Genomic DNA, 27,713 nt, shown 5'->3' on the forward strand with positions numbered 1-27,713 from the left:
CCCCCCACGTGGTGTTAGGTGGGACGACCCCCCCCACGTGGTGTTAGGTGGGACGAGGTCACTGGGTTGTGCGGGGGCGTTCACGCCGCGTCCTTGGGTCCATTCCCGAGAGAGCCGAAGCCTGGGGGAAGCGAGAGTGGGAGGTTCATCCCAGATCCATGGTCTCTGTGGAGAGCGAAGCGCCATGAAGCGCCATAGTCTCCGTCGGGCGTGGGAGGGGAGATGGGGAAACTGGCCAAGAGGAGTCCGTGGGAGGTTCTCGGGAGACTAGGGGTCCGTGGAGCTCCGCGGGACCAACATAATCTGCTTCTACGGGGACTGGTGTGGGGGTGGGTTATTTGAGAAAAACTGCTCTGGGCACGGCGAAGAATGGTTTTGTGTAAAGATCAGCCTCTGGCGTGGAAGACGGCCTTGGCTCTGTCCCTGATTTTGTGTGTGCTGCGTGGCCTGTTTCCCCATCAGTCCAGTAGCTGGAATCACCTCCAAGTCCTAGACCCTTTCTGCCCCTCTCACTAGCCAGCGATTTGTAGAGGTTAATTGCTGCAGTGGCCTCTTCTCTGGCCTTGGCCTTGTGCTGGGACACCAGTGTGACCAAGACAGCCCCCCACTCACAGTCCAGTGGGGGACCAGAGAGTGACCGCCCGGAATGGGTCAGGCCTGGGCTGGGGTGGGGGAAGCACAGGGCCCTGTAGGATCCAAGTGGAGACTGAGTGCTCCTGACTCAGCCTGAAGGGTCAGAGTTTTGAAAGGATTGGATGGGGGCGGGGCCTTGGAAGAGGTTCCACTTCTAAGAAGGGGAGATATTTGAACTGAGGCCTGAAGAATGAGTAGCATCCTATGAAGTGTTAAAAGAGAGCTGACACAAATCTATATGTGACTCATTACATGAAATGGCATCCAGGACATTCTATTATTGGGGAAAAATAAAGCAAACTGCAATTAAGAAAAAAAAAGGGAGTAAGTAACATTCTTTGGGGAGAGGTGTGTTGTAGGCAGAGGAAATGACATCTGCAAAGGCCTGGATTAAGAAAGTGTGGCTCTTTTCAGAGTCCTTTGCTCACTCCCTGGGGACCCCCTCGGTGCCCTGGCAGAACCATCTGTCACAGGTCCCCTAGTCCCCTAGCTGTTTGATGGGCTGCAATGTAAACCCTTGAGGGCAGACCCTAGGCTTGTTCCCTCACAACCTGGTGGTTCAATGAATGGCCTTGAGGTCGACCAGAAGCTGGGCTTGAATCCCAGCTCCCCCACTAATCAGATGTGTGACCTTGGGTAAGTCACTCAACTTCCTGATCTATCAAGTGGGGATATAATATTGGGTTTACTGAAACCAATCTCCCCATTTTTAAAGATAATTTATATAATTTATATATTATATATTTTTAAATATATATCTTTGTAGATTGTATCAAGGAACCCAAGAAACAATAGAGAGACTTAAAAATGTGCTGCCATGTCAGATGACACTTTGGCCTAAATTACGGAAAATGCAATTGATGAAATATGAATTTGCCTGCTCGAAGATATGCTATTTCAAACCTAATTATTTAAGAATTTAATACTGAACTTATTAGCAGCAGATTATATATTTTTTAACTCCTTGGTTCAAAATCTGTTAAGAATCAGATGGAGTGATGAATTTGTGGTACCCATTAATACACACTTCTTGAGTGATGCGTCAGTGTTACCTGCTACCATGCTACGCTCAGAGGTGAATATGAAGGGAGACCCTTTTACTCCCTCTGGTTTTAGGAGATGACTCAGGAGGAAAGGCTCTGTCTCTACGCCATTGCCCCTGGACACACACCCTGCTTTCTCCAGGGGCACCATTATATTCCTCCTTTATTGGCTGTCCTTGTATAATACAAATCTGCAAGTTTAGATACAAAAAAATCTGGAAATAAAAGATAGAAAAGTACCCGCCAGGCACCCCTTCCTTCTTCCTGGACCCCTCCCCAGCGGGCACCGACGTGAGGTAACTGAGCATCTTCTTCCCCTTCCTCCTACCCTGCCTCCTGGGCCCCCAACTTGGCCCCCTACCCCCATGAGACCCTGGTGCTAAGAACATGTGGGCCCCCAAGGGGAGGGGAGGGGTGGTAGGGGTGAGCACAGCATTGGCAGTGAATGCAGCAGATGGGCAGAAGGAAGCCCTTTGCTTGTGCTGTGTGTGGGGATGGGGGGAATGACTAGACTTGGGGTGGGCACTCATTTGGGGCCCAGGAGAGCCCCTAGGTGAGCATCCCTCCTCCATCCCACCTAACACTGGAAGGTAGAAGGTCAACAACAGAAACTGGGAAATGTAGCTTGAACCGAGGGCACTCAGTGGGATTGTGGCCATCCCCCTGTGTCTGGGGTTGGGGGAGAGGGGGCTGTGCCAGTCTAAGTCTGGCAGAGAAATGGGTCCCTTAGCCAGGCTGGGTCCTTCCCTGAATTCCATCCAGTCGCAACCTGGGCATCACAATGTCGGTTCTGTAGTGGTTGTGGGAGGTGGTCAAGAGAAGGAGTTAGAGGGGTCGCTGGGAGGGCGCAGTCCCGGGGGCAAGACTAAGGGAGAGGCTGGGCCTCCACTCCCAGGCGTGGGGCACCTGGAGATGATGGGACAGGTAGGACGGCTCGGGCTACAGTTCAATCTCGAAGGTCTTCTGCAGGTCGCCCGAGAAGGGGTTGGAAGGCTTCTCTACAGCAGGTTTGCCTTCTAACGCTGCCCACTGGGCCTCAAAGGGGTCCAACTCAGGGGCCGGGGCGGGTGCTGGCTCCGGGGGCCAGGGTGCTCCATTGGGGCGTGGACGGGCCTGGCCCCCAGGGGCGCTGGGTGCGGCAGGGGGTGGGAAGGCCCCGGCTTTCCCGAGCAGGGTGGCGGGCTGGGGCTGGAGCTGGGCGGCTGAGCAGAAGGCGTTGGCCACCATCTGTGAGGGTGTGATGCCCACCACGGGCACACGGGGCATAGGCGGGTAGCCCAGGCCCGGGTAGGCGGGCACAAAAGGGGGCTGCATATGTGGGGGCGGCAGGAACACGGCCACCTGGGCAGGTGCAGTGTCGAAGGGTCCCACGGGGGCGGGGAAGGGCTGCAGGCCGGGGGGCACAGTGGGCACTGAGGCCGCCTGCTGCTGCTGCTGCTGCTGCGCTTTTGCCACCTGGGACACTTCCTCCAGCCACCTCTCGGCCTCTGAAGGGGTCCGCTTGTGCCCAGGCTGGAAGGCAGCTGCGGGCGGCACGGAGGGCTCACCCCAGGCAGAAGTCCCTGGAGAGAGGAAAGGGGCAGTTAGGGGGTGAGGGCTGCAGCAGAGAGAACCCCAGGCTGCCTGCCTTGCATCAAGCTCTGCTCCTCCTTAGCTGCGGAGGCTTGGGGCAAAATGGCTTGACCATCCTGGAGCACATAAGGTCATGCAGTGCTGAGAAAATTCAGCTCTGAGACCTCAGACAGGTCCTAAGATGGAAAAGTATAGGCACAGCGGACAATCAGCCAGGCTGGCTTCCCTTCTGATTGGTCCGTAGCAAACCTGTTATGAAGTTTTTTTGGTTTTTTTTAACAGCTTAACACTTCTTGCGGTGTTTATTTTCTTGAAAACAGGAAAATTATTTTGTGTCTGTGTATCATTATGTATCTTGTTTTCTTATGTATGATTATATTTTTAGAAATTAATTTTTATTGGAGTATAGTTGATTTACAATGTTGTGTTAGTTTCTGCTGTACAGCAAAGTGAATCAGTTATACATACACATATATCCACTCTTTTTCAGATTCTGTTCCCACATAGGTCATTACAAAGTATTGAGTAGAGTTCCCTGTGCTATATAGTAGGTTCTTACTAGTTATCTATTAAGTATTTTTAATATCACCCTTGGTGCTCATATTTTGACAATGTATTTTTTAGGAGGCTTTTTAAAAAAACTGAAGTATAGCTGATTTAGTGTTGTGTTAGTTCCAGGTGTTTACCACAGGGATTCAGTTATATCTATCTATCTCTATATATATATCAAGTTATATATATATATATTCAGAACATATATATATCCTTTTTCAGATTCTTTTCCCTTATAGGTTATTACAAAATATTGAGTATAGTTCCTGTGCTATACAGTAGAGCCTTGTTGGTTATCTACTTTATATTGGGTTCAGGTAACCTGAACAAACTTTTGGGCCAACCCAATATATAGTGTGTGTATATGTTAATCCCAACCAAAGCTAAGATTCTAAGCTTGCATGGATCTTTCTCAGAGTGTACTATTTTAACACAGCCGGTAAGTTTCTGTGGTTTTAAGTTTGTGTTTTCTGAGATCCTAGAGTTCTAAATTTACATTGTTTGTAATTCCAAGGTGCTTCCATGGTTTTAGGATGAGTACGTGGCTCTAAAGTGATTCCTTGGCACTATTTTCTCAGAGAGCACGTTTTTAGGGCTGTAAGATTCCAAGGTTTCCTGGCTCCAAATCTGTTAGGTTCTAATATCTTGTGATTCAAAGGCTGTAGGTTTCTAGATGTTATGATTCTAAGACAGCAAGGTTTAAAAGTTGATCCCATGGTTCTAAGATGATCCCATAATTCTTATGTTATCTCATGGTTCTAGGATGAACCCATGGCTCTGAGATGACCACGTGGTTCTAAGATGATCCATGGTTCTAAAGTGATTGATTCCATGATTCTAGGATGATCCCATTGCTTTTAAATGACTCATGGTTCTAAGATGATCCACAGTTCCAAGAGCATCCCACAGCTCTTAGATGACCCACAGTTCTAAGTCTGTGGGATTCCAAGGCCCTGAAAGGAGCAGGGGGATGCAGGAGGGGCACTGCAGGGCATCTGCCCCAAGAGAGGGGCTGAGTTTACCTGTTGAGGCTGGCGGTGGCCCTGGTGCTGGTGCTCCAGCACTGGCGAATGACGAGCTGATCTGTGTGCACAGGGCACTGATGCTGTCGCTGTCACTGGCACTGGGAGGCTCCATCTCAGGCACTGGGAAGTCAGGGAAGCGCGGAGGTCAGCAAACAGGCAGAGATTCTGCCCTGACCCCAACCCCATAGGTGGCCCTCACAAAGTGTGTGGGTCAGTGGGTCTACTCTGCAGTAACTAAGTGGCCATGGCCACAAAAATGATAACTGTGCACATGTGTGTGTGACATCTGAGTGGTACAACAGCCAAGTAGTGTGTGACACCCCTTGTCACAGGGACCCCAAACTAGGGAGGACCTCTAGAGTTGTGTGTAGCCACAAACCAGAAGAAATATTTTAAATGCTTAACAATATATATTAATTTTAAAATATGTTCAGGAAATTCCCTGGTTGTCCAGTGGTTAGGACTTGGTGCTTTCACTGCCGGGGTCCGGGTTCAATCCCTGGTCAGGGAACTAATATCCTACAAGCTGCGTGGCGTGGTCAAAAAAAAAAAAAAAGGTCAACCACATGTATGGCAAGAACATCGACTAGACAGAATGGATGTTGGCCATGCCACTGGTCAATGGCTGGGGAACATCTGTCTTGCTTTGGGTGCAGAAGTGGGGCCCCACCAGGCCTGGACCATAACGTATGTCATGAGGGCAGAGATGCACCTGTGCCTGCAAGATAGGATGTGCTGGGCAGGTGCGGTGGCCTCGTGAGGGCTTAGGAGGAGCAAAGGCACCATCCAAACAAGAGGACCGTCAAGTGTGGTGCATGACAAGTGCCTGTGACAGCTCAGCAAGTGGCTGTCTCCAAGGGAGAGTGCGTGATGTTCCAATGAGCATCGGAAAGAAACTGGCTGTAGATGTCAGCAGGCATGACACGGGGGTGCCCAGGTGGGAGAGTAACTGGTTTCCAGGTCATTTCTATGATGACTGTGCTTGTTAGTCTAAACGGGTGTACAGCTTCTGAGGGGGTTGCATCTGACTGAAATCCACATTGTGGCGTCCCGATTGTGATTTCCCAGTGTGAGCCAATCTGCCTGCATGATGTATGGAATTCGGCATGAATTAGCATATGTGGCTTCCAAGTCTGTGTGAATCCAGGTGTGTAGTTTGTGAGCGTGTGTTAATCTGTGTGTGTGATTTCTGAGTGGGACATCTGGATATGTGCTTCCTTCCTTTCTTTCTTTTTAATTAATTAACTAATTTATTGATTTATTGGCTGTGCTGGGTCTTCGTTACTGCACGCGGGCTTTCGCCAGTTGCAGAAAGTGGGGACTACTCTTCCTTGCAGTGCGTGGGCTTCTCATTGCAGTGGCTTCTCTTGTGGCAGAGCATAGGCTCTAGGTGCTCGGGCTTCAGTAGTTGCAGCACGTGGGCTCAGTAGTGGTGGCTCACGGGCTCTAGAGCGCAGGCTCAGTAGTTGTGGCGCACGGGCTTAGTTGCTCCTTGGCATGTGGGATCTTCCCAGACCAGGGATCAAACCCATGTCCCCTGCATTGGCAGGTGGATTTTTAACCACTGTGCTAGCAGGGAAGTCCCTGGATATGTGCTTTCTAAGTGTGTGTAACCGTAACACCTGGTTCTGCAACTTCCAAGTGTGTGTGATTTTTGATTGCCTAAGTGTGTGACTTCTGAGTGTGACACCCGCAGTGGAGTGGGACATCTGTGTGAGTCTAAGCAAGTGTGCAAATGGCTACAGGCGCGCGAGGCTTCCAGATAAAGCCTGGGGTGCCTGCCACCTCTCAGGGAGCAGGTGTGACAGCCCTGGGGGTGTGCTTAATCGCAGGCTGCTTAATGAGGACAGCAAATCTGGGGGTGTGTACAGGACATGGGATGCTGCAGGACATGGAGTGAGCGTGCGTCATTCTCATCAAGCATTGGCATCTGCTCAGCACTCACCTTTTGGAGTAGCCCAGCCTCCTGGATACAGATCAACACCTCCCACACCAATCCCCAGGGCCATAAGGGGTAGGTGTCTTGGATTTGGCATATGGAAGCAGGAGAGTGGGCCAGATCGCATGACTTCACTGACAGCTGGGAGGAAAGGCAGCCCTCCCGCCTGTTTCTCTCAAGCAAAACATAGTTCCATGCCACCTCTCTTTTCTCTCTTTCTCGTGGCAGACGTTGTTTTCAAATCACAGCATATGCCATCTCTCTCCTTTTCCTGGTCCATGGCAGACATTAGTAATCAAACATTATGTTTTCTCCTATTGAACTCTTTGTTCACCTTACCATTCACCCAGCCAGACCTCATGGCTCTGCTGGCCAAATGCTGGAAGAAAGGACTGGTCCTTGTAATTCCATCTCCCCTCCAAGCAAAACAGGACATTTGTACTACCTCTCTCCTATCACCAGCGTGGCAGACATTGCTAATCAATGATGCTGTACCACCTTTTGCTACATCACTATTCCTGGAAGACATGGCTAATCGATGATGACGGGTGCTGCCTCTGCACAGTCCTTTACCCAGAAGCGACATCATGAATCCATCACTATGCACCCTGACCCCATGACCCCCATGCTCACTTGTGCCCTGCACCTCATGTTTCCATAAGCCAAATTCTGGGAGTCATCTCTGGGGCAAAACATAACACTCCTGCTCTCTCTTCTCGCTTGCCCACAGCAGACTTTGCTAATTAATCATGAGGTGTGCCACCTCGCTGTTTTTTCTTGCTCATGGCAGACACTGCAAGGAGATCATGATGTCTGTCATCACTCTATTCACCCTGTCCTAGACACACATTGTTAATTACAATCCTTCTTTCCTCTGAACCTGCATCCTTCACCTGGCCAGATCTCATGGCTCTATGGGCCAAATGCTTGGAGGGAGCATTGGTGTCTCAGACTCCTCCTGAGCAACAGCACGGCATCTGGGCAGCTTCTCTCCCTCCCTTGCCCACAGAGGTTTTGCTAGTCAATCATGACGTATGCCACCTCTCTCTCGTCCTAACTATAGCAGGCAGTGCTAACTGATCGTGACGTGCCATCTTCTTCTACCCCTCGCCCAGAGCAGACAGTGCTAATTGATCACAGCTTATACTACCTCTCTCCTCTCCCTGACTCATGACAGACGTTGCTAATCAGTCATGATATGTTGCACCTCTCTTTTGCCCGTGGCAGACAGTGCTAATCGATCATGGTGTGTACCAACCTCTTCTCTATCTCTTGCTTATAACAGACAGTGGCATTGATCCCGATGTTCCGGGCTCACCTGTGCCCTTCACCTGGAAGTCAGTGCGGCGCTGCAGCGTGGATGGCAGCTCGTTCAGCCGTAAGCTCAGCTGCCGTTTGAAAGGCGAGTTCTTCTGGCTGAGCGCCGGGAACCCACGGAAGGAGCCCTGGCGAACCAGCTGCTCCAGAGGGGCATGGCGCCGAGGGATGGCAGCCGCAGTGGTGCCTGCAGCCACTGGGGTGCCTGCCTCACCCTTCTCGCCAGGGGATGTGGTGGCCGGTGTTGGGGACACGTGCCCAGGCTGGGCAGGGCCAGGAGCCGCAGTTGGGGCAGCTGCTGCCTCTGCTAAAGACATGGGGGAGACAGGTGGTTAGACAGCTCACCTTGGCATTGGAGGCCCCTCCTACCCGGTCCCCTTGATTGTCTTCCAATGCTGCCTTCCTCACCCAGTGTGCCCTGCCCTCAAGACAGGCTGGTCAGAGCCCTGAAATGTCCCTCATCCCCACCCAAGCCAGGACCACTTTCCCCAGGAGGCCTGCGGAGAGTCATCACCCAACCTGACCCTCTGTGTCTCTCAAGCTCTCTGTCCCCCATCCATCTTCCTCTGCTGCTTCTGCTATTTGTCCCTCTGAGACCTTCTGTCTCCCTTTCTAATTAATTTAACAAACACTTATTTGGTGCATGACCAATGTATCAGGCATTGTGCCAAGTGCCTTGCGAGGATTAACTCATTCAGTTCTCACAACCAACCAATGAGGCTGATACTATCATTATCCCCATTTTACAGATGTGGAAACTGAGACCCAGCAATGGCAAGTGACTTGCCTGAGTGATACTGTGAAGGAAGGGGCAGGCTGACTCCAAAGTCAGCTTTCCAAATGACTACGCTAACTTGTCTCTCCCTCTGGCCTGGTCTCTCCACATCATGCTGTCTTCCTCCATCATTCCATGTTCTGCTTTGTCTACCTCCCACCATTCTTCCCACTTCAAGTACCTCCTCCCTTCCATCAGTTGCTACCCATTGTTCTAGACCCAGCTTTCTCCCTCTGAGGAGTTTTCCAGATTGTTTCAGCCCCTCAGCCTGAGCTCCCTCCCCTCTGGGGCTGTTCTCTGTCCACTCTGGGTACCTGGTCTCCACTCAGCACAAGAAGCGGGCTCTTCAATGGCAGGGTCTCCCCCACCCCTGCCAATACACAAACAAACAGCCATTGTCCCATCAGGGCCTCACCTGAGCTGCAGCCTGAATGCTAGTGAGGTTAAACTCAGGCCCAAAGAGGGCAGGGAGGTTGCCCAGTGCTTCCCCCATCTTCCACGAGGGGGCGGTGAGGCTCTCACCCAGCCAGGCTGGGGGCCGTGGAAACAGTCTCGGACAGGTTGGAACTGGGAAACCACCTCGGCCCCACCTTGGGCCTCAGGAAGTCCCCTCCCCTCCTGGACTCCAGTTTCCCGGACTAAATCTGCAATAAACATCCCGCTCCTGCCTCCCCGGGCCTCCTGAGAGGGTCAGCTGAGGCCCTGAATGTTCAATGCTCTGGAATCCCACAAAAGCCTGGTAAACAACTTTGTGGAGAGTGCGCTGCTCATAACTCCTGAACTGAAGAAAGGTCTTTGTCAACATGCGGTGTCTTGAGATCATGTAATCAGTGCATCATAGGGAAAACACTGTGATGTGTTCGGCAAATCATACACCACACTTTGCAAACTCTCATTTTTGCAGGGCAAGCTCTAAAGTGCTTACTACAATGCAAAGTACCTGGAAATTATAATATCCTTCGGAAACAGCAAAATCCTTTAGCAACTCTAAAGCATATGACCTTCTTTGTAAATTCTAATATCCTATATAAATAATAAAATCAGTGTACTCAGTGCGTTCTTTTGCAAACAATAAAAGATCATATACTCAGGCCCTCTGTTAACTATACTTCGTAATCTGCTTTGCCAATGATAAGTTTTCCTAACTTTTTAGCTAGAAATATTTTAAACTTACAGAAAAGACCTAATAAGGGAACAAGGAGCACAGGTTCTCTTAAATTGTGTTAACTTGTTACACTTGTTAACTCTTAACAAGTGTTAACTTGTTACAGTATTTGATGAGTCTCTCCTTCCATAATCTTTTTTGTGTACCATTTAAGAGAAAATTGCATACAATAGCCAAAACAGGGAAACAACCTAAATGTCCATGGGCAGATGAACGGATAAAGAAGACGTGGCAATATACACAAAACGGAATACTACTCAACCATAGAAAAAGAATGAAAATGCCACTTGCAGCAACATAGATGGCCCTAGAGATTATCACACTAAATGAAATAAAGTCAGAGAAAGACAAATATCACCGAATCTAAAAAAAATGATACAAATGAACTTATTCACAAAACCGAAACAGACTCAAAAGCATAGAAAACAAATTTATCATTACCAAAGGCGAAAAGGGAGAGGAGATAAATTAGGAGTTTAGGATTAATAGATACACACTATATATAAAATTGATAAACAACAAAGGAAAAAAAAAGTTGCAGACAGCTTACTCAACCCTAAAACCTTTAGCATGTACCTACGAACAAGGACAACCTCCTACAGAACCACAGTACAATTTCTCACTTGGGAAATTTAACATGGATATGACACTATTAGCTAATCCACAGCCCACATTCCAATTTCCCCAAATGGCCAACTCATGTCCCTTATGAATATATATATATATATATGTATATATATATATTCAACACATATTCTGTATATATTTAATTGCATACTGAATCATATATATGATATCCATGATCCAATTCAGGATCACATGTTGCATTTATTAATATCTGTCAAATCTCTTCAGTCTCCTTTATCCTGAATCCCAATGGTACATTGTTTATAAATTCTAAGCAGTGTTTTCCAAAAACTTAAAAACTAGAATCCACAGTAAAATCAAATAAAAAATTACATTTTGGCTCCGCACAGAATACACATATTTAAAAAACATAGTTTGAAAACTTACAAACGATTTGCCTTGGACCTAGAATGTTAGAGTTTACCAGGTATTTTTCAAACTTTCTTGATGGCAACCCAGAATAAGAAATATCATTCACGTGGTAACCCGTTCCCCACACACACACACACACACACACACACACACACACACACACACACACACACATTGACATAAAAGTACCATTGAACTATACTTACCCGTACTACATTCAATTACTCTGATATTTTCTATTCTTCTCTATTTCATTTCTTAAAATGCTAACCACAACCCAGCAAGCTGACTTCACAACCCATTAACAGGGTGGATACACAGTTTGAAAAGCCTGGGAACCTCCCTGGGTTAGCAGATAATAAACCGCTCGCTCGGTGAGCTTTGCCGGGATTTGTGGCCGACGGAATATTGCCCAAAGGACTCCTTAAACTGAAGTACACTTTATAAACTGTAACCAAACTTTGTGGTTGGTGCCTTGCTTTGCTTTGTATTTTTTATTAAAAATATTTAAAAAAAGAAAAAAATTTTTTTTCTTCTGGGTTTTGTGTATTTCCCTTTTGCTTTGTAAACTGCAGAGTCCCTGTACCTCTGCAGCTCTCCCCCCAAACTGGATCCCTTGGCCCTACCCTGGGCCCATTCGGTGCCCCACCCCGCCTTCCAGGGAGGCAGCACCCACCTTTCTTCTTGTCGCCGGCCTCTCGCTCGCCAGGCCGCCCACCCCCCGACAGACGGAAGGAGCCCTCGCGGGCGAAGCTGGTGCGGCTGGCATCGAAGGCAGCCGTGACCCCGCATTCCTTCTCCCGCCGCTGTTTCCGCTCCAGGCAGGCCGCAAAAGCGCAGCCCACAGCGTGGCTCAGCCTCTCGCCCTGTGGGAAGAGGTGGGGAGGGGCGGGATATCTTAGCGACGTTGTGTGGTGCAGACCGTACGCCAGGAACCCTGGGTTCCAGCAGCTTGGATGCTGGGTGGCCCCAGATGAGTCCCATCACCTCTCTGGGCCTCAGTGCACATGTGCACATCGAGGGACAAAAGCCAGAGACAAGAGTAATAATGTATGGCTCTTTTTTTTGTTTGTTTTATGATTTTTTTTGACGTGGACCATTTTTTTTTTTTTGTCTTTATTGAATTTGCTACAATACTGCCTCTGTTTTATGTTTTGGTTTTTTTGGCTGCAAAGTATGTGGGATCTCAGTTCCCCCCACCAGGGATGGAACCCACACTCCCCCGTCACTGGGAGGTGAAGTCTTAACCACTGGACCACCAGGGAAGTCCCTGTAGGGCTCCGTTTATATGAAGTTACAGAACAGGCAAAACTAATCTATGGTGAAAGACAACAGAACAGTGGTTGTTTCTTAGGGGTGGGGATGGGGACTGATTGAGAAGGAGCATGAGGGGAGAGTCTGGGGTGGTGGCAGTGTTCTAGTTTTTTTTTTTTTTTGGCACACGGGCTTAGTTGCTCCGCAGCATGTGGGATCTTCCTGGAGCTGGGATCGAACCCGTGACCTCTGCATTGGCAGGCGGATTCTTAACCTCTGCGCCACCTAGGAAGCCCAGTGTTCTCGTTCTTGATGGGGGTTTGGGTTACATATGTTGGTTACACTGGTGTATACAGTTGTCAAAATCCAGCAAATGTACACTTAAGGTTTGTGGTCAGCATGTATCTCGCTTCGAAAGAAAAAGAGCTGGAAACAAATACGAATTCTACTTAAGGTCATGCATGCTGAAGTGTTTGGGGGAAGTATTCTGATGTCTGTGACTTTGAAATGCATCAAAAAATAAGATGGGGAGAAAAGTGATAAAGTAAGACCAGACTAATGTTAATGGCAGGATTTGGATAGGGGGCGTATAGGTGACTGGTGACTGTACAAGCCCTTGGACTTTGCTACATGCTTGAAAATATTTTCTAATAAAGTATTGGGGGTAAGAATGACAACCCCTGTTTCTTGAGTGCCTACCTGAGAGACTCCAAGGCCAGAGAGCCTGGGATTGATGCTGGCTTCCCACCTCCCAGCTATGTGATCACAAGAATATCACTTCCCAGTACCCAAGCCTCCTCATTTGTAAAATGAGGGCTCTGACAGCACCCACTTCACAGGGTTGTTGCAATAATTAAGTGAACAAATATATGCAAGCCATGCAGCACAAAGCCAGGCACAGGGAAACTCACATATGTGTCAGCAGAAATCTTGTCTAGCCTCGGGCTGAGCCCTGATTTGCATCCTTTTATGGAATCCTCACAACAGTGCCAGGAGCTGGACAATTTTATGAACCCATTTGACAGATGAAGAAATGAAGGTTCAGTCAACATGCCCATTATAACGAGTGGCAGAGTTGGGATTCTCATGAGGTATGTCTGACTTTTGTTCCCTAAACAAGATGCTCAGCCACCTCTTAAAGTTAAACTTGGGGACAAAAATCCTCAACAAAATGCTGGCAATCTAAACCCAACAGCATATTAAAAGGATTATGCACCATGATCAAGTGAGATTTATTCCAGGAATGCAAGGTTGGTTTAACATGTGAAAATCAATCAACCACATTAATAGAATGAAAGAAAAAAAAACCCACATGATCATCTTGATTCTCACAGAAAAAGCACTTGACAAAATCCAGCACCCTTTCATGATAAAAACATTCAACAAAGTTGGAATAGAAGAGAACTTCCTCAGCCTTATAAAGGACATTTATGAAAAACTCACAGTTAACATTATCCTCAATGGTAAAAGACAAAGTTTTTCCCTAAGATCTAGAACAAGACAAGTTCATCATTTCTATTCAACACTGTATTGGAAGTTCTAGCCAGCATAATTAGACAAGAAAAAGAAATAAAAGGCATCCAAGTTGGAAAAAGAGAAGTAAAATTATCTCTATTTGCAGATGGCATGATTGTATATGTAGAATATCAAAAAGGATCCATAATTAGTCCAAATAAATAAATTCAGTAAAGTTGCAGGACACAAAATCAACACACAAAAAATCAGCTATATGTATATACACAAGCAGCAAACAATCCAAAAATGAAATTAAGACAATTCCATTTCTAATACCATATAGAAATAGTAAAATGATTAGGAACAAATTTAACCAAGGAAGTAAAAGACATATATATCAAAAACTATACAACACTGTTGAAAGAAATTAAAGAAGACCTAAATAAATGGAAATACATCCTGTGTTCATGGATTGGAAGCCTAATATTGCTAAGAGGACAGTATTTCCCAAAGTGTTCTGCAGACAATGCAATCCCTTTCAAAATCCCAGTGAACTCTTGCACAAATGGAAAAGCTGATCCTGAAATTCACATGGAATTGTGAGGGACCCAAGATAGCCAAAACAATTTTGGAAAAGAATAAAATAGAATAACTCACACTTTCCAATGTAAAAACTTACTCCAAAGCTAAAGTAATCAAAACAGTGCGATACTAGCATAAGGATAGACACAGAGACCAATAAAATAAAACTGAGAGCTCAGACATTGACCCACACATCTACGGTCAACTGATTTTCAATAAGGGTGCCAAGACCATTCAATGAAGGAAGAATAGTCTCTTTAACAAATGGTGCTTAGTATTCCCATGGGAAAAAAAATGAAGGTGGACTCCTTCCTCACACCATTTATAAAAATTAACTCAAAATGGATCAAAGACCTAAATATAAGAGCTAAAACTATAAAACTCTCAGATTAAGACATGATGTAAATCTCCATGACCTTGGATCTGGCAATGAATTCTTAGATGTGACACCAAAAGCAGGAATAACAAAAGAAAAAAATAAACTGAACTTCATCAAAATGTGTACATTTGCACATTGAAAGACACTATCAAGAAAGTGAAAAGACAGGGCTTCCCTGTGGTCCAGTAGTTAAGACTCTGTGCTTGTAATGCAGGGGGTGCAGGTTCAATCCCTGGTCGGGGAACTAGAATCCCACATGCCGTGGGGCAAAAAAGAAAAAAAGACAGTGAAAAGACAACCTACAGAATGGGGGGAAAGTTTTGCAAATCACATAACTGATAAGTTCTAGTATCCAGAGTATATAAAGAGCTCTTACATCTTAGCAGTAAAAAGACAAACAACCCAATTAAAAACAGGTAAAGGATTTCAATAGCTATTTCTCTGAAGAAGATATACAAATGGCCAATAAGCACATGAAAAGATGCTCAACATCATTGGTCATCAGCGAAACACAAGTCAAAACCACAATGAGATACCACTCACACCTATAGGATGGCTATAATAAAAAAAAAGTGTCGGCAAGGATGTGGAGAAATTGGAATATAAAATGGTATTGCCACCAAGGAAAACAGCTTGGCAATTACTCAAAAACTAAAACATAAATTTACTTTATGACCCAGCAATTCCATTCCTAGGTATATACCCAGAAGAATTAAAAACAGGTATTCAAACAAATACTTGCATACAAATGTCCAGAGAAGCACTATTCATAATAGCCAAAAGGTGGAAACAACCCAAATGTCCATCAATGGATGAATAAATAAGCAAAATATGGTATATCCAAAATGTGGTATATCCATACAATGGAATATTATTCAGACATCTAAAGGGAGTAAGTACTCATAAGATGCTATGACACGGGTGAACCTTGAAAACATTATGCTAAGTGAAAGAAGCCAGTCACAAAAGGCCACATACCATATGATTCAATTTGTTTGAAATATCTCAAATAGGTAACTCCATAGAGACAGAAAGCAGATTAGTGGTCGCCATGTGCTGTGGCGGGTCGGGGGCACAGGCAGTGACTACTTAACAGGTATGAGGTCTCTTTTAGGAGTGATAAAATGTTTGGAACTAGATAGAGGTGATAGTTAAACAGCACTGTGAACGTCTAAATGCCATTGAATTGTACACAGATGTAGAGAACAAACGTATGGACACCGAGTGGGGAAAGCGGGGAGGGTTGGGGGGGAATGAATTGGGAGACTGGGATACCAAATTGTACACTCTGAAAATATAAGCTGTTTATTGTCTGTTAACTGTATCTCAATAAAGGTTCTTTAAAAAAAATGACTAATTTTGTAACTTTAACCTCAAAAAAGAAAGTTAACCTCGGGGATTCCTGGGAATTACACTACTTAGTGCTTAAAACCCAAAGCTCAGGGGACTTCCCTGGTGGCGCAGCAGTTAAGGCTTCGCACTCCCAGTGCAGGGGGCCTGGGTTTGATTCCTGGTCAGGGAACTAGATCCCACATGTAGGCCACAACTAAGAGTTCGCATGCCACAGCTAAGGAGCCTGCCAGCCACAACTAAGGAGCACCCGTGCCACAACTAAAGAGCTGGTGAGCTACAACTAAGGAGCCCACCTGTTACAACTAAGACCTGGCACAACCAAATAAATAAATTAAATTAAAAAAAAACTCAAAGCTCAGAAGTGGAAAGGATTTCAGCCTCGGTCACACTCTACCCAGAGGAGATGACCCTGCTCTTTTCTTGCTTTGATTCTCATCCCCAGATACTTTTCAAATGATAGCAACTGTTCCTATTTACTGAAAATTTATCCCAGGACACTGTTAGAACTTTCTGTGTGTGACCATAATGAATGCTTCCCCATGAGCAGCTACTGCTATTATCCCTATTTTACAGAAGAGGAAACTGAGTCCCAGTGAGAAGTCACTTTTGCCTAAGGTCCCACAGCCAGTTGATTTGACACCAAATCCACACTAACCACGAGGCCGTGTATTTTCCAAAAACAGCCGCAACAAATTTCTGGCCCCACATGGTCTTCCAGAACCTTGTCACTCCTGGATCAGAGGTGGAGTCTTTGTTCTCTCCCCTTGGCCTGGGAAAACGTGTGACTTCCTGGACAAATAGAATACTGCAGAAGCAATGCTGTGTGGTTTCCAAGACCAAGTCCTAAAGGGCAGCACAGCTTCCTGGCTCTCTCTCCTCTCTCCTGGTTTGAGGAAGTTGGGAGTATTGACTAGTTTGGGGAGCTCAGAGGTATTTGGAGTTGGAATTTCTGAAAATAAGGAAAAGATGGGGAGTCCTTGAGTGGAGACTGTTAAGGTCTGTAATGGACAGGTGTTGTTTTACTTGCCCGGTATCCATTGCTCCTGCTTTTGATAACAGTTCCTTTTGGGGAACTCCTCTTCAACACTGGCTACATCAATCTGGGTGCTCCATCTTCCTCAGTCAACAAGAAGACAGTGACACAAGCTAGGTGAGTCCCATGCCCTCTCTTTAGAATATTAACTCAGAGCATTGGGAGGTGGATTCGTTTCTGCAGTGGTGCTTAAAGGTGTTCATGTAACTACATTCTGGCCAATAGGATGTAATTGGAAGTGTGACACACCTCCCGAAAAGCAGGGGGTGTGCCTCTCTTCATGCCTCCCTCCTTTATGTGCTTGGGATGAAGATGTGAAGGCTGGAGCACGCGCACTCATCTTGGATCATGGAGTGGAAGCCATACTCGAGCACAGCAACAAGATAAAAGAAGCCACGGCCCTTGAGTGGAGAGGAATCACACAAATGCTGTGCTGCCTGCCTGGGGATGTCTTTCACGTGAAACAGAAACAAATTTCTATTTCACCGAAGTCACTGGTATCTGGGAGTCTTCTGTCACAAGCCTGGAATCCTGTGAGAATGCCTCTCAGAGGACAGTTCATTTGTCACTCTCATCAGATTCTCAGAAGGGACTTTGACTCCCACCCCCCTCACAAAAAATAAAGAACCACAAGCAAAATGAATTGAAGCTGAAGGAAGAGTAGATACCTGGGGTGGGGGGGGGGGGGCGGTGGTATTGTTTCAGAAGGGCCCGCGGGGGCCGCTGAGGGCAGGAAACTACAACTTGACTTGGGTGGGTTTTAAAAATAAGCAACACTTCATGGAGCTGTGCCAGGGCCATCTGTGCCTGTTACTGTATGTATATGTTCCTCAATGAGAAAAGTTAGAGAAACATGAAGAACTACTGATAACGTTTTCCCGAGTGCTTCCTATATGCCAGGCATTGTTCCAAATACTCTGTATCAGTCCCCTCCAGTCTCACAATAATCCTCTAAATTAGGTGCTGTGAATATACCCCCTTTTCCAGATAAGGTCAGAGAGGAGAGGTAAGGTGAGTGACTTGCCTGACACCACACAGCAGGCTGGGGTTGGAGGTGGGACACCAGAGCGTGGGAGACAAAGAGTCAGCTGGCTTTGGGCTTTGGTGATACTCACGGAGTCCTTGAGTGCCAGGAAACAGTGGCAGATCCAGCGGCGGGTGGTCCCATCACGGCAGATATAGGAGAAAGCCTTGTCCAGGTTGCGGTCAGGAGCACAAAAGGAGACCTTTTCGATGGTCTGGTCTACCAGCAGGTCCTGGGAGGGGCCAGGGAGGCCAGGAAAGGAATGCGAACAGTCTTTTATGTATTCATTTAACATTCCCTTCGTGTCTGCTCTATACCCTGTCCTGAACGGGGTGGGGAGCCTGCACTTGTTGAAACAGCTGTGGGCCCTGCACACATGGGGCTCCCAGTTTAGTGCAGGAATCAGACTCATCACCAGATGGAGACAGGCCAGAGTCACAGCCATGCTGTCATGCGGGAGGCACAGGCAGAGGGCTCAGGGCTGGGATCGGGGAGGCTCAAGGGCTTTCAGGAGCAAGAAGAGGTGCCTGACCCAAATTGGCCAGGAGTCAGGCACAGCTTCCTGGAGGGTGTCAATCCTGTCCAGTCATTAACCTGTCATCACGTGCTGGCTGCCTCCTCGGGCAGTCTCTGTGCTAGGGACAGGGAATTCAGTGGTGAGCAAACAGATACCCAGATCCTGGCCCGTGGTGCTCGCATCAGACCCAGCGGACGGACAATAAGCACATAACAGCTACTACTCATTGCTCAGAACACTCCCGCTGTACCAGGCATAGTTTAAAACTATTTGCGTATGCTTTCTCATTTAATGGTGGGGTTCATGTTTATTCCTATTTTTGCCGATGCGGCAAGTGAGGCACAGAAGAGTTAAATCTCATACCCCTCATGCCTGGGGTCACGCAGCTGGTACGTGGGTGAGCTGGGATCCGAGCTGAGGCGGCTGCTCTACGGTCTGTGCTCTCACCCACTATCCATGCCAGTTCACAAATAGCCACAGGACTCAATCCCGAATTGACTCAATCCCGAATGACGGTGAGATGTGCCAAGATGTTACAGGAGCACATGGCTGAGTCTAGAAGGTCCCTGAGGGAGGACACCCTAGAGGTGGGTGAGGAGGCATCCTTGGCCCCATTCGAGCAGGGTGAGGTGATGGCCCACTGTGCCCACTCCCAGGCCCACAGGCCTCATACCTTGGTCTTGTCATCCACCACCCGGAGCCCATCGGCTGACACCCACAGGACAGACTTCACAGACTTCCGGCCCATCTGGAGTAGAGGAGGTGGACAGAGGGCATGGTCAGGGCGGCCTCTTCTGCTGCCTCTTCTGCCCCACCCCTGCTCCAGCCCCTCACTCACCGCCTTCAACTTCTTCACAGCATCTTCGCACACATGCATCCCCCGGGACTCCTCCACCTCCACGTGGCCCAGGTACTTGGTGGGCAGGGGATGGGAGGACATGAAACAAGCACAGTAATCAGTCATTCCTAGGGCTCACTGAGCCGCTGCCATGCACCACGCAATGTTCTAAGCACACCATATCAATTAACTCATTTACTCTTCATCTCAACGCTACAAGGTGGGTTTTTTTTTTTTCTTCCGCATCGTGTGTCTTGGGGGATCTTAGATCCCCCACGAGGGATCGAACCCGTGCCCCCTGCAAGGGAAGTGCAGAGTCTTAACCACTGGACTGCCAGGGAAGTCTGGGTACCCCGTTCTTATCCCAGATACACAGGTGAGAAAACTGAAGCACAGCATATAGTAATGATTCCCACCCTGCCTCTGTCCCTGGGCTTTAAGACATCACCGGTGTCCTCCTGAGCGCTAGTGTCTGCATATGCGCCTGAGCACTGGCCCCAGGCAACGACCCATAGGAGCTGGGGTACACACGCCCCAGCTCCCTCACCCCGTGGGTGGATGGCTCGATTTCCCACAGTTCCCCAGTGGCATCAAGCTCAGTTGCTCACAGCTATAGTTTAGTAAGACACCCTTTACTGGCTGCCTTCCCTTCCTCACTCTCACCAGCAGTTCCCAACAGCCCCTTCCGCGCAAGGTCTGCTTCTGGGGGAAGGGAAAACAAGGAGGGGTGCGGTGGGGGGTGGGGCACTGTGTCCACGTCTGTTGTCACCCAGCCAGGAAGGGAATGAGCGGAGATTTGAACCTGAATCCTGCTGCCTCCCTTATAAATGTTAGTGTGTGTCGTAAAGGGTCGTGGTGGTCTAAACCAGAAAGCACTTAACAGTAGAGGGCTTTGCAAATGCTACAGAATTTTTGCGCCCTTCCAGTGCCCCCTGGAAACTGTGAGCGCCCCACTGAATACCGTGACTTCAGGTGGGACGCCCGCCCCACCCCAGGTAATATTTTTCCTGGCACAAGAGACTGTGTCTTGGTTTTTAGCCCCAACTTTGAGGGACCCAGGCCGTGGGGTCCCTCTCCTGCAAGATCCACAGTACTCTGGGGATGTGAAGTCTCTTGGCTCCCAGCTCCCCCCACCCCGGGGGAGGCACTCGGCAGCGGACACACATGCGCACAGTGAACTGCTTGCTCGCAGCCGCAGCCCCGCCCACTCACCCTGACCGGGAAGCTGCACGTGCCCTTGCGCACGGCATCCTCATCTGCCTGCCACTGGTGTGGGCGCGACGCCTCTGGCACGTAGGCTGGCTTCCGCCGCCGCAGGCTCTGCCGTAGTTTGTTCATGGTGCCCGCCCCGTCTGCTGACACAAGACAGGTGTGCGAGTCAAGGGTCGGGGGCCTGGGGCTCAAGGAGGGGGAAAATAGCGCTCAGGGAGCAAGGGGTCAGATAACACGGCAGTAGGGTTTACAGGGCTGGGGGATCACTGGGTCAGTGGACATGACATCCAGGGAACATGGCCCAGCAGCTGTTAGGGGGATACTGGCAGAGGGGGCAACTGGAAGGCAGGGGAGTGGGAGAGTCGGCAGTGGGGATTCAAAAGACATCGGGCTAAGGGACTTCCCTGGTGGTCCAGTGGTTAAGACTCCAGGCTTCCGATGCACAGGGTGCAGGTTCAATCTCTGGTGGGAGAACTAAGATCCCACATGCTGCCCAGTGCAGCCGAAAAAAAAAAAAAAAAGACATGGGGCCAAGGGTCATGGAGGTCTGGGATGGGGGGGCTCGTGAGTCACAGCTCTTAGGGGTCTGGAGATTGGGGATGTGACAGCCTAGAGGCATGACGATCCAAAGTAATGGGAAGTTAAGGCAGTGGAGGACATAGGGGTTAGAGGGCATAGCAGTCAGGGGTCATGAAGTCAGGGGATGAGGTGGTCAGAGGGCACAGGAGTTGAGAGTCACATGGGTCCGATGTGGGGGGACTCAGACGGTCCAGAGATTGAGGTTCAGAGCCCAGGCCAGAGGGTGTTGGGGACAGAGGCTGGTCTCTCTGACTCAGATACAGCCCCTCTGACAACTGGGTCTGTTTTAAGGCAGAGGCCCCTGGGGAGGTGTGCACCTGGGATGTCAGAAGTAGGGATGGAGGTGGTGGCCAGTCACCAAAACAGCCTTCACTGACTGAGAAGCCATACTGACAGTCCCAGAAGGAGGGTGAGGGGACACCCAGGACAGAGCACCAACAGCAGATGGGGACTCTGCCTATATGTGCAAGCAAGTGTACAGCTGGTGGGTTTTTCTTTTTCCTTTTTCCTTGTTTTTGCCTCACCACATGGCTTGCAGGATCTTAGTTCCCTGACCAGGGATTGAACTTGTGCCCTTGGTAGTGAAAGTGCAGAGTCCTAACCACCGGGCCACCAGGGAATTCCTTGGTGTGTTCCTGAGTGGCGTGTGTGAGGGAGTCTAGTTCTGAACATGCACCTGTTGTCTGTGAGCGTGTGTATAGCTGAAGGCTGTGCGGAAGGATGTAGGTCTGAGAATGGTTGTTGATGAGAGTGTGTGTCTGTGAATGCTGTCTGTGAGGGGATGTCTGTGTTCAAGAGTGTGGTTGTTGTCTGAGTGTAGGTCCCTGAAGCTTGCGGCGAAGAGTATCTATGTGTGAGAATGGTGGTGCGTGTGTGTCGGGGAATGCTGCCTGTGAGGATGGGTCTGTGTTGGAGCATGAAATTCTTGTCTTTGAAGGGGTGTGTCCGTGACTGTTGTCTTTGAAGCCATGTGTCTGCATGAGGATGTGGCTCTTGTCTTTGATGACCATTGGCCATGACAGTGTGTGTCTGTGAGAGTTACCCAAAACACCACATCTGTCCAAGAGTGCAGCTGTTGGTGGTGAGGGTGTGTCTGGGTCAGTCATGTGGCTGTTGTTGCAGAGAGTGTGGTCCATGAGTGCTGTTCTGGGGGGGTGTCTGTATGCAGCCTTGCATCTGTGAGGGTGTGCGAGGACATGAGGTTGTTGTCTTTGAGAGTGTGTTTGTGGGTGTTGTGAGGATGTGACAGTGTGAGAGTGCGGCTGTTGTCTATGAGAGTGCTGAGTGTTATTTGTGAGACTGTGTCTGTGTACAAAAGTGTAGCTGTTTGTGAAGACATGAGCACACAGGTGCTGTCTGTGAGGCTGTGTCTGCTTGTGAAAGTGCGGCTATTGTCTGTAAAGTGTGCGTCTGTGGGTCTTGTTGGGGAGACTGTACAAGAGTGCATCCTTTGAGAGTCCCTGAGTCTGTATCTAGTGCGTGTCTGTGGTCACCTGTGAGGGAGACCGGGTATTGTCTAGGATTGTGTCTGTATGTTTGTGTGACCCTGAACCAGTGCATGTGGGGATGTCAGCGTGTGTCTGAGTGTGTGTGTGTGTGTGTGAGTAAGACACATAGTCTAGGCGGGTGTGTCTGTGAACGAGGTCACTAAGTGTGCCGGGAAGTCATTTGAGGGTGTCCACTCATGAGTGTGATGAAGCCTGTGTGACGGCAGGGACAGTTCTGGCCGTGCTAGGCAGAGGCCCCCACTCACTCAGCCTTCGCCCTGCCCCCAGCTGGTCACTCACCTGGCTCCGTCCTGGAGGTTTTGGGGGGCCCCAGGGCCCCACAGGGGGCAGGGGGCAGATGCTGCTCAGGCCTCCTGGGTCCGCCCTGCCCAAGGGAGGGAGGAAAAGTTGAGAAGCTGGCTTGGGGTGGGGCGCAGTCCCCTCCCTCACCCCCTCTTTGGACATCAGCCAAACCCCCTTCATCTCAGGATCCCTGATGGGAGCCCTGGTTGTTATAGCAACTGTTACTAAGGCAATCAGTCACCTGGTTGCAAGGGGCCAGGAATGAGTAGGTGTGTTTCAGGAGCATCTGTTGGGGATGTCCTGGCCTCAGGAGGCCGTCAGTACTCAAGGGGATGGTGTGAAGGGGTGCGTGGCCTTGCCCTCTAGACACATGTCCAGGGCTGCACACATACATACAGTCACGTGTATACATGCAACTCCAGTCTCCAGTTGTCCCTAGAACCTGATCACAGCTCTGCACAATTAGTTACACACAGACACAGCCACAGCGACACACACCAGATCACACAGAAACACATCAACAGTCACAGCCACTGTAAATATCTGGCCACATATCCATGTTCACAAACACACAGTCTCTGCTACAGACCATGTGTCCACAGGCATATAGAGTCCCAGACTGCCTGGGCACTGCCACAAACGTCTGGTCATATCAGCAACTGATATTCAGTCACTTCTCTTTTCTCTGCCACATCCAAAGAGCTGGGTCCAGGCACACCCACCGGGGCAGCCCATGGCCAACCACACCCAATGACAGTTGTTTCCTTGGGCACGCACCCAAGATACGTCACAGCCCCACCAGTGTAGAATCACACCCAGCTGGAGGTCACCTATTAGCACTGAGACACACACACGTGTCACACACAGTTCCCCAGCTGCCTGTTGACATCTGGTCAGGGATGCATGCAGACATACTGACGCATTTGATCACACGCAGGCAGGCACACCCAGCCACAGCCACATGTGTTTAATCATCAACCGGCACGCAGGTGCACGAGGACTCTCAGCCCCCACTGTATCAGTCACACCAGTACACCTTTCACACACTGTCACACAGCCGTACATCCCAGTCATAGAGGCACACATCTGGTCGTGGTATCAGCCACACTTATATGGTGGGCCCTCTATACCCAACCACACACACAGACCCCAATGGCCATGGCCCACGTATTAGAGAGAACTGGGCACACAAACTCAAGACATGCATACAACATCCAGAGACAGTTCTCCCCAAGGACGGCCACACTCAGATACAGCTAGACAGTCAGTGGCTCAGTCACAGCCATACGCATTTCAGAAATGGTCAGGTATGCAAAAAGTCCCACCGCATGAGTGTCCACGCTACCCAGCCATATATCACAGTCACCCACCATCCAACCCCCAGCTGTACCATGGTCTGACCATCACAGAGAAACACAGTCTCTCTTCCTGCAAACACATAAGTCCCATAGACGAGTACGGGGCCACATACTATCACAGCCCCATGTGGACAGACACACTATCTCACACACACAGACATCAGCACACAATTTCCATTTCACACACACAAGCACACAGTCAGGTATGTGCTTAGAAATGCAGTGATCCAGACAGAGCATTTATAGCTGTGTTCACACAGAAGACACAGTTCCGAATAGAGTCATGTGTGCGGTCAGGAGACACTCACTCTGTCACCAAATCCCCAGATTCAAACACAAGCAGCCCAGCAGGCATACAGGGACACACGCCTACGCACCCCAAACAGCCACACAGATACAGACGCACCCTCTTACAGACCATGACACAGACACAAGTACATAGAGTCACCCAGGGTCACAGACATGCACGTCACACACAAATATAGAAGCCACAGTCACATATACACACCCCCACAAACACACACAATCACCTGGTGCCACCACACATAGACACACCTATAGCTTGAGTCCCACGCAATGAAATAACCTACTATTAATAGTCAGTCAGGGTTTCAGACTCCAAGTCAAATCAATGACCCAAACCACACGTACACAACTATAAATGCACAGAATCACTCAGTATCAACACACAGACCTCGTTGTAGCCATTTATACAACCCTGGCCACACACATAGATGTGGCTATGAACACATGCCCGCCATCATACAAGTCACAGTGCCAGCACACAACCTGTCACATAAGCTTAATGTGACTTCATATAGAATGACAGTCATACGCCCAAAGTTGCAGGCATAGTTATGTGTCACACAAACACGTGACACATATAAAATCAGTTAGAGACACAGTCACAAACATTCGAAGTCATTAGGACAGCCGCACGTGGACACAGAGTCATAGACACAACTCCACTTACAGTCACAACTCCACCCACATCTTCAGTCAGCCACACACATGCCCAACCCCAGACTCAACAGATACACTGTTACATACCAGTTACAGTCACCAAGGTACATACAAGGGGTCACAAAAGATGTAATCAAAGACACAACCACACAGTCACAACCATGCACACACCCAAACACAGACAGACTGAAGAGTATAGGGTTCTGCACAGTGAGCAAGCAGCTGTCACACACACATACACAGTCACACAAGTGCTGGGGTCACACACAGAGACACAACCACAGACACCGTCGGACACGATCGTGAGCACGAAATACACACACGATTCCTCATAGTCACCAGCTGCAGCTCACGCACATACACACACAGGCCGCCACAGTCACAAAAACACAGGGTCACACTCTTAGCCTCCTCCCCATCGCTTGCTTCCCCCCTTCCCCCCAGGTACCACACACAAAGCCGTCATCACCGCAGACGCTGCAGACAGACAGGGCTGCACCAGGTCCCTGGGGAGCCGCCCCCTGGCCCAGCCTGAATCCTGGAGCCTGGGGGACCAGAACCGGAGGGGGAGGCGGTGCATTGTCTGTGGGTGGGGCCCCTCCCAGACAGCTGGGCAGCCCCAGGGACAAAGAGGGTGGCCCAGGAGACCTGTGCCCTGGGACCCTTGGCCAAGCCTTTTTTTGTGGGGGTTGCCTGAGAATCCCCTTATTTTATTTACGCTTGGCGGGGATGGAGTCCCAGGCACAGAGATCTTGTTTTGAGAAGGGGCTGTTCCTGGGACGCTGCCCAAGCGTGGGGGGGGATGCTATGCCCAGGACGCCTCTGAGGCCTGGGGACAGACTGTGCCAGGAATCCCCCCTGGCCTTGGCTTGGTGGGGAAGCTGTGCCCAGGGACCCCATTCTCAAGACCTTGCCTAGCGGGCTGTTGTGCTCAGAGACCCCCTCAGGCCGGGACGGGTAAGGATTGCGTCTGGTCTGGAATCCTCTCTTAAAGGCCTTGGCTTGAAAAGGAGGTTGTGTCCCAGACCCCATCCCCAAAATCTTGCCTAGGGAGTTGTACCTAGTATCTGTCCCCCTGCCCTTGATTTTTTTGAGGGGGAGGTCTGTGTCTGGGATCCCTATCTCCAGGGGCTTGGCAAGACAGGGCCTGTGCCCGAGACCCCTGTCTCCCAAGATTTGGCTTGGTGGGGCGCCTACTCCTGGACCCCCACCCAGGACCATCCTCCCCAGCCTTGGCACCCTCTCTCCATCCGGGCGCCGCGGCTGCCTCCCAGCCTCCGCCACATCAGCAGCGGCGCCGCCCCCCACCCGAGCCCCCCTCTCCCGCCCTTCTCACGCTGGCCGCCGCGCTGCGGGACATCCAGGGCTCGGGCGCCCCCGCCTCCCGCGGCCCCGGCTGGGCCCGGATCCCCAAGTGCTGCTGCTGCTGCTGCTGTGGCGGCGGCGGCAGCTCGGTCTGACGCGGGCCGGGGCCGCGGGCCGGGGGATGGTGCGGGATGCACGCTCGCTAGCCTGCTCCGCTCCCCGGAGGATTCCGTTCCAGGGGCGGGGGAGCGCCCCTCCGGCTTCGGCTCCCCGCCCCAGCCCCGCCCATTGGCCTGCCGCCTGCTGGATATGCAAAGAGACCCCGCCCCCTGACCAGCAGACCACGCCTATAGGCAAATAGGACTCCGCCTCCTTCGTTGTGGCCACCGCCCCGCCACGCCCATTGGCCAGTCCTGGGCTGAGCACGCACGTGAATCTCGCTGACACGTTCCCCTAGGTCCTTCCAGGCGTAAGCGCTCTCCCCCTTCGTCACCCCTGACCTCAGATCCCTTTAAGTTTCGCGTCCGAAAAATGTGCTTCGGGAGGCGCCTCGCGGCCCCACACCCCCAGATCTTCCAGCTAACCCCATGGTTCTCCCAGCCCAGCGGGGGCGGGCAGAAGCGGTGACGAGGCACTTTTTGCTAGGAAGGGGAGCCGGGAGTGAACAGACCCCGGCGGTCCTGATGTGCGATCGGTTCAGCTTCGGGGGCGGGGGCGCCAGGCTGGGACCGGGGAGCGGTTCTGGCCGCCCAAGCGCCCCCGCTCCCGCCCAATCCTGTGGGTTTGGCAAAGCAGCTGGCAGGGGCATTAAGGCCCATTAGCAAAAGCGAGGTTGCTGGGAGCCGAGGGGAGGGAGCCCGGAGGCTGGGAGGTGGTGTGTGTGTGTGTGTGTGAGTGTTGCGGAGGGGAGGGCCTTCTCAGCTGCCGCAGCCTTCGGAGCAGGTGGTCAGCACTTGCGGGAGGGGCAGGGTGGGGGGGGCAGGGGAAGGCGAGAAGGAGGTTCCTGGCAACAGATGGCCTAGACGGGACTGGGGCTTTCAGACAAGAGGGT

General features: G+C 50.0%; 1 protein-coding gene across 7 annotated transcripts; it reads right to left on the minus strand.

Annotated features, from left to right (window-relative positions):
• Nucleotides 1-1,780: 1,780 nt before the first annotated feature.
• On the minus strand, nucleotides 1,781-26,944 carry NUMBL (NUMB like endocytic adaptor protein). 7 transcript variants are annotated; one of them, XM_057712826.1, is made up of 10 exons: nucleotides 26,694-26,941; nucleotides 23,034-23,118; nucleotides 20,668-20,807; nucleotides 19,456-19,530; nucleotides 19,291-19,365; nucleotides 18,192-18,332; nucleotides 11,697-11,886; nucleotides 8,083-8,385; nucleotides 4,823-4,945; nucleotides 1,783-3,238 (listed from the first exon to the last, which is right to left on the minus strand). In XM_057712826.1, the coding sequence occupies exons 1-10, from the start codon at nucleotides 26,715-26,717 to the stop codon at nucleotides 2,616-2,618; spliced, it is 1,779 nt and encodes a 592-aa protein (XP_057568809.1). In that variant the 5' UTR covers nucleotides 26,718-26,941; the 3' UTR covers nucleotides 1,783-2,615. The 7 variants fall into 7 exon arrangements, with proteins under 7 accessions (XP_057568806.1, XP_057568809.1, XP_057568807.1 ...); XM_057712824.1 differs by having other exon boundaries at nucleotides 8,083-8,388; nucleotides 20,668-20,810; XM_057712825.1 differs by having other exon boundaries at nucleotides 1,784-3,238; nucleotides 8,083-8,388; nucleotides 26,694-26,940.
• Between the last annotated feature and the right edge of the window lie 769 nt (nucleotides 26,945-27,713).

Source organism: Hippopotamus amphibius, chromosome 16 (genome assembly GCF_030028045.1).
Source record: "Hippopotamus amphibius kiboko isolate mHipAmp2 chromosome 16, mHipAmp2.hap2, whole genome shotgun sequence".
Taxonomy (NCBI): domain Eukaryota; kingdom Metazoa; phylum Chordata; class Mammalia; order Artiodactyla; family Hippopotamidae; genus Hippopotamus; species Hippopotamus amphibius.